Source organism: Pimephales promelas, chromosome 18 (assembly GCF_988280905.1).
Source record: "Pimephales promelas chromosome 18, fPimPro1.hap1.1, whole genome shotgun sequence".
NCBI lineage: Eukaryota > Metazoa > Chordata > Actinopteri > Cypriniformes > Leuciscidae > Pimephales > Pimephales promelas.
In genome coordinates this window covers 279,457-286,694 of record NC_142786.1, presented here as the reverse complement: position 1 = coordinate 286,694, position 7,238 = coordinate 279,457, and the positions used below count along the sequence as shown (strand labels likewise).

At 40.2% G+C, this 7,238-nt stretch overlaps 1 protein-coding gene across 1 annotated transcript; it reads right to left on the bottom strand.

Annotated features, from left to right (window-relative positions):
* Nucleotides 1-1,786: 1,786 nt before the first annotated feature.
* Nucleotides 1,787-6,736, bottom strand: tnfrsf11b (tumor necrosis factor receptor superfamily, member 11b). Its single transcript, XM_039664132.2, has 4 exons — nt 6,586-6,736; nt 6,037-6,412; nt 4,320-4,499; nt 1,787-3,552 (listed from the first exon to the last, which is right to left on the bottom strand). The coding sequence occupies exons 1-4, from the start codon at nt 6,586-6,588 to the stop codon at nt 3,203-3,205; spliced, it is 909 nt and encodes a 302-aa protein (XP_039520066.2). The 5' UTR covers nt 6,589-6,736; the 3' UTR covers nt 1,787-3,202.
* Between the last annotated feature and the right edge of the window lie 502 nt (nt 6,737-7,238).

Here is a 7,238-nt window from a genome sequence, read left to right as displayed (position 1 = left end):
CTAGATTAAGTTCTGAAGTAAAGTTAACTAAAAAGTGTTAGAACAACTGGGAGAACCCCGGGAGAAGTTTTCCTGTTAGCGGGGTGTAGCCTACATATTAGCGTGTTTGTTTTTGCAAATAGCAATTCAATTAAATAAATTCCAGGAATAGCAGTATGCAAAGAAACACACACACACACACAGCCTCATTCACAGGTACCGAAGAAGCACAAACACAAACTCATGATAAATTTGAGTACATCCAGATATAGCCCGTCCTTGACGCAGAACACATTTTCTAGTCAAATGAGCGGACGGACACTATTGCCTAATTACAGTTAATGATGAACATAAAGCATGTTATGGAAAGGCCCCGATAAATCCCTTGACAACATTTCCCCCTTTAAAATGAACCAGGATATTCAGAAAAACACTTTGATTCCCGATGTAAGTAAGCAGAAGCTCCAGTTTCTGTTCTTCCACGAAGAGGAAACTCTTCTAATGTTTCTTTTTTAGTTTCGTCTACTGTGTCGTCGTCGGATTGAAACATGATGACGTGACGTCAGTTTCCACAAACCAGGCGCAAACAATAAAGACATGCGTTTCCATAACCACATGCAATGCAAATGAGAAGCTTACTCTCAAAAGAGGAATAAATAATCTGGTTTGCATGTGAGCAGACAGGAAGTATTTGAATGTCAGACTAATGACACTGACCACCAACCTGTGTGTGTCTGCCTGGAGCCGTCGAGCCTTTAAAACCATATACTACTATTTTTATACTCTATATACCAGGGGCAACTTTTTGTCTTGTCTAGTGCCATTTTAAGCGTCTGAGTTTAACCCAGTGGTAGCCTACCACATGTTCCTGGATAAACTTTCCAATTAATCAGATTCGAGAGACAAGTTTACCGTTTAAATGTCAAATTTAGGCTTAGAACCAGAGTGAAGTACTTAAACATCAGTGTTCACCTTTCATTAGCTTATGATTTTAGGGAAGAGTTACGGGCAGGGTTAGGTTTAGGGGTAGAGATTGGGTGTAAGGACTACATTTCGGGACAGGAATGTTGATGTCTTACTTGGCAAAATCGTGGTGTTCGTATAAATACACATACTTTACATATTCATAATGGCTAACTTCCCTGATAGCATACGTACGTCACGCAGACGTCTATATGTGTGTGTTTACATGTGGAAGACCTATTTTTTAGAGTGTTTGTTCATCTGCAATAGGACGTTTCAGATGTCAAATAGACATTTAGAAGATGTCTTCAGCTTTTTTTGAAGAAAAAAAAAGACCATTTAGTCAAATATTGGGAGAATTAGCCCTAAGGCGAGCAATTAGCTTTATCATGACTGGGAGGTGGTATGAATATGGCGAGACTGTAAAAGGGCAGAGTAACTTTAATATGTCCAACACACTGAAGAATCGTTTCAAAAGGAAACAGTGGGAGAAGATTATTAAAGTGCGGGACTCGCTCTGAGTTAGTGCAGTGGAGTATATAGGGAATATGAAGAAACCCTAAAATGTTTGCTGTGGAAACATTACTCAGATTCTGCTATTTGAGCCGGTCCATAATACTGAAGGAGTTTATATACAGTATGTATACAGTGATGGCGTCGTATTCCTATAGGTGGATCAGCTGAGAGTCACTGCTTGACTAGCGATGCTACGCTTGACTGTAACAATGACACCTGAAATAAAGTCTAACCCACTGCTTTCACATAGACTGATTTCAGGTTCAAATGCAGGATTTCAAAGAAAAAAACACTCGAATATTTAATATATTTCACAACCACAAGAAACTCTTTTCAATGTTTTTAATGGAGCTGTTTTGCATTGTACAGTTTAGTCAAAAAAATAAATAATAAATAGAGATCAGTGTTTAAATGTATAACCAAGAAAAAAAAGAAAAAAACATATCTAATATTTACAAAACACTGGAGTCTCCTTCCAAAACTTGCATGTGAAATTTATTGACCGGACACATTCTGAATTTCTCAAATACAAACATCACACATCCTTCAGTCCTTTAGTGTAACAGCTGAAACCAAATCTCTAATGTATGTGAGTGTCTCACACAGTGAAATGTTTATCCAGCAAAGCTTTAAAGGAACACTCCGACTTTTTTGGACTTTAGCGTAATCACAGTATCCCCCAGAGTTAGATAACTCCATACATACCTTTTTCATCTCCATGTGTGCTGCAACTCTGTTTGACGCACACACAACTAGCCTAGCTTAGCACAAAGACTGGATGTAAATGGCTACAGCTAGCATACTAATCCTAATAAGCGACAAAATAATGCAAAATCTTTCCTATTTACATGTTGTGATTTGTGTAGTCACAGTGTCCAAATAACAAGGTAATATGAGACATAGATATCTTTTGACCATGAGAACTATATTCTCAGAGGGCAGCAGAGTGATAACCGCAGCACCTGAGACGCACTGTTCTTCATCTTATGAGAATATAGTTCCCAAAATGTATATGGTTAAAGGATATTTGTGTCTCATATTACCTTGTTATTTGTACACTCTGTGCCTATACAAATCACAACATGTACATTTTTGTCACTTATTGGGATTAGTATGCTAGCTGTAGCCATTTACATCCAGTCTTTGTGCTAAGCTAGGCTAGTGGTGGGTGCGTCAAACAGCGTTACAGCACGCACGGAGATGAAAAAGGTATGTATGGACTTATATAACTCTGGGGGATATGGTGAATAAGCCAAAGACAAAAAAAGTCGGAGTGTTCCTTTAAAGCAAATAATGAACTTTTGTGATTGTGAATAAGTGTCCTTTTTTACAGTAAAAAAATCGAGTTTTACAGTATCGGGCTGAGGCAACTGCAGCTGATATGATCTGCACTGTACAATACTACCGTATTCAGTTTGCATTCTTATTGTGTTTCCACAACAGCGTCAGCGAGTAAATCTGCTGAAATCGCCACCATAACCGTGGAGTGTGATGTGTTAGATGTCGGGCTACCGTTTTTATATTACTATTGTTGTTAATATAAGGTAGACCTACACCCAAAAAACTAGTTGAGGATAAAACTATCAGGGCCAGTCATGCCTTTTTTCACAATCATTTTGGAAGGACATAGAAAAAAATATTTTTGGTGAAGGGAGGGTCTCAAAAGTCCTCCGGTGGCCCCTTAAATAAAAACCACAGTCCCTTAGACGTCTTTTCCCCCATGTACAGTTTGACACCCGTGGATTTAGACACATTCTCCCTCATATATTTCAGAAAGCAGGTGAAAGACATGAGGCCGAGAGCGGCAGAGGCGTTGGCTTCGTCTCAGTGCCGCTGCTGTCGTGTTGCTGCAGTGCTGCTGTAAAAAACTGCGGACGCTGTGGGAAATTCTGTTGGCTAAATAAGATAGATCTGACTCCTGGCGAAACAGGTGAAGGTTCAGCAGCTCTGAGGAATGACTAGCCGTCCGGAGCGTGTCTTTCTTGCGCAGTTTCCTCTGCAGACGGCGGTTCACTAAGTTCTGCAGGCGCCGGATGGGAGTACTGTACTGAATGTGGAGACCGTTCAGAACCGGCTGGAACAACTCTTCCCAACCTACAGGAGGAGAAACAACAGCGCATCAATGGAAGGATGGCCTTTAAAGGGATAGTTCACCTAAAAATAAAAATTAGCCCATGATTTACTCTCCCTCAAGTCATGCTAGCTGTATATGACATTATTCTTTCAGACGCATACAATCAGAGCTGTATTAATAAACACAGTTGTACAAATAAAAGTGCATCTGTCCATCATAAAAGTGCATCTATCCATCATAAAAGTGCATCTGTCATCATAAAAGTGCATCTATCCATCATAAAAGTGCATCTGTCCATCATAAAAGTGCATCTGTCCATCATAAAAGTGCATCTGTCCATCATAAAAGTGCATCTGTCATCATAAGAGTGCATCTGTCCATCATAAAAGTGCATCTGTCCATCATAAAAGTGCATCTATCCATCATAAAAGTGCATCTATCATCATAAAAGTGCATCTATCATCATAAAAGTGCATCTGTCCATCATAAAAGTGCATCTGCCCATCATAAAAGTGCATCTATCCATCATAAAAGTGCATCTATCATCATAAAAGTGGATCTATCCATCATAAAAGTGCATCTATCATCATAAAAGTGCATCTGTCCATCATAAAAGTGCATCCATCCATCATAAAAGTGCATCTATTCATCATAAAAGTGCATCTATCCATTTGTTTATTAATATAACTCTGTATTTGTCTGAAAGAAGAAGTCATATACAGCTAGGATGGCTTGAGGGTGAGTGAACTATAACACTGTGATGGATGGAGTGTGAGGGCGTCTCTACCGTTCTTAGAGAGCTGTTGGCAGCTCGCACACACTCTGTCGTGCCAGCCGGCTCCGGGCAGCAGCTCGTGGTGGTCGGCAGTGCAGACGCTGTGAGGGACACACACCGCATGCGCTTGTGTGATGTTGGCAAACCACCCGTCTGCGCAGCTCTCACACACCGTATCTCTGTGCGGCGTCCCTGTCAACACACACACACAATACGTCACACTCACATAATCCTCCTTCAGCCTGAATCACGGTGTGCGCAGACAGTGTGTCGCCGCGGGTTCATCTGTTTATTTACACTATTTATCATAATGATAATAATTTATAGAGTTCATAAAGATAACTTTACGGTTGCCAAGCTCTTGTTTAGTCGTGAGTGCATGGCAACCGTAAACAGACTGTGATGATGCGTTTCCACAGTTATTAACTGGATCATTTATCATTCTCAATGAAAGTACATTTAATAACACTAAACTTTTAATTTATTGCCGAGGTCAAAACACGGTTAGTGCCGCAGCCTGAGAGTTTCTAATACGAGTCACATCTTTTCTCGGAGAAACCTGGAAATGTAAAAGCGTAAAATCATGAACTATTCAGTATATTAATATTAGTAGGCGAGGCAAGGCAAGGCAAGTTTATTTATGAAGCACATTTCATACACAATGGCAATTCAAAGTGCTTTACATAGAAGAAATGAAAATTATCAAAAGAAATCAGAATAATTAAAACAGTTTAGAATAAAAAAAAAGAAATAATGAAAAATAAAAATTATGATGAAAATAAAATACAGTAAATTAAAACCATTTAGAATAAAATGAAGTGCAGTAACAGTCGGACGAACAGTGGCACAGTGCTCATTCAGTAAATGCACAGCTAAACAGAAGTGTTTTGAGTCTGGATGTGAATGTGATACTGTAGGAGCACACCTGATCTCTTCTGGAAGCTGGTTCAGCATAATAACTAAAAGCAGACTCTCCATGCTTACAGTGAACCCTTGGTATTTCTAGCTGATGTGATCCTAATGATCTGAGTGATGTTGGGTTTATATTCAGTGAGCACATCTGCAATATATTGAGGTCCTAACCCATTAAATGATGTATATACCAGTAATAATACTTTAAAATCAATCCTAAATGTGACTGGCAGCCAGTGTAAAGACCTGAGGACTGGTGTGATGTGTTCATATGTTCTGGTTCTGTATGAGCTGCAACTGTCTAATGGTGTTTTTAGGAAGGCCAGTGAGGAGGCCATTACAGTAATCCACCCTACTGGTGATGAAAGCATGCACAAGTTTCTCTAAGTCTTGACTGGAAACAACGCATCTAATTCTTTTATTGAACTTCACTATCTAAAAAGTACAACTTTTATTGAACTTCACTATCTTTTATCACAGCAGAACTTACATTTAATAAATGAAATCATGTACTGTATTCAAATACATTCTCGTACATTTTTTATTATTAATGTGTGGTTTTAAAATAAGATTTTGAGTAGGCTAATTAATTATTAATTTAATACATATATCGATGTCATAAAATAATAAAATGTGTGATACTAAGAACATTTTGAGTTATTAATGTATTATATATACACACAGTTTATTAACAACGGATATACAGGCTATGAAACACACAGACGCACACTCTCTCTCTCTCTCTCTCACACACACACACACACACACACACACACACACACACGTGTGTGTTTTCCTCAGGTAGGCTTTCTCTCACCCGCAGCTTTGACTCCGTGGCCCGGTTTACACGCGGTGTGTCTCTTGCAGAAGTGTTGATCCCAGTAGAATCCGGGCTCGCACTCACAGACCGTGTTCACGGTTCCGTTGCACGGGCGCGCGACCCGCTGGTGGTCCGAGCACGCGTCGCACAGCAGACAGTCCGAGATGTAGTTCCAGAACTCGGTGAACAGCCCCGGGCCGCACGGCACACACTCGGTCCGGTGGGAGCGCGTGCAGTGGTTGCGCATGCGGAACCCCGGGGCACAGCGGTCGCACAGCAGCGACTCTCCGGTCACCGGGTCCTGGCGCCGGTACGAGCGACCATCCGCAGCCAGAGCCGACACAACCGGCAACACCAACAGAGAGAAAAACAACTGGAGAGAGGAAGAAATACCCGTGAATGATGAGACGGTACTTTCACACACCGATCAAAGAACACGTCCTAAAATGTAACAATTCATCAAGCGGCTTTGAAGCCGTGTGTCATGATCTGAAAAGCGTGATAGAGAAATAAGCATGAGCTGAACTGATGTGATCTGTCACTCACCATCCCGCGCGCGCTGCCTGCCGGACTTCATTTACGAGTGCGATGCGCGCGCTTTATATAGCCTAAGTCGCTCACTCTCCCTCATCACACACACGCACACACGCACACGCCCTGTGATCAATCATAGGAAAAATAAACTATTTATCGGATGAATACCACAGAGATGATGCTCTCGGAGATCCCTCTGAAACTCGAAGAAAAGCATCCAGCATCAGTTAACAGGGAAAGTTCTCTCAAAGTTATGAATAAACGTTCATTCAGAATTATTTAGGCTACTCTTCAATAATGTTCTCAACACGTCAGCACAAAAAACATTATTTATACATCGTCCATGGAGGGTTTCTTTTTTTGAAACGTTTGGATGTTCGTCTAACGCTTTTAAATGTTACTTCTTGTTCAGAGAACATTCAAAAGTAACATTCCAGAATGTTTAAAGAATGATACAATGTAACGTTTCTTTAAAGTTCTCACAACCAACAAGAAACGCTTTTAAACTTTTTTAAACGTTCAGAGAACATTCAGAAATAATGTTTTCATATGATGATCTCGTTATTATCAAGATTCATGATCAGTTCACACGATGATTAGAGTGATAAAAACCCGCGAAAGTTAAACTTAAACTAAACCACTTTAAAAGATCCTCACAACTCTAA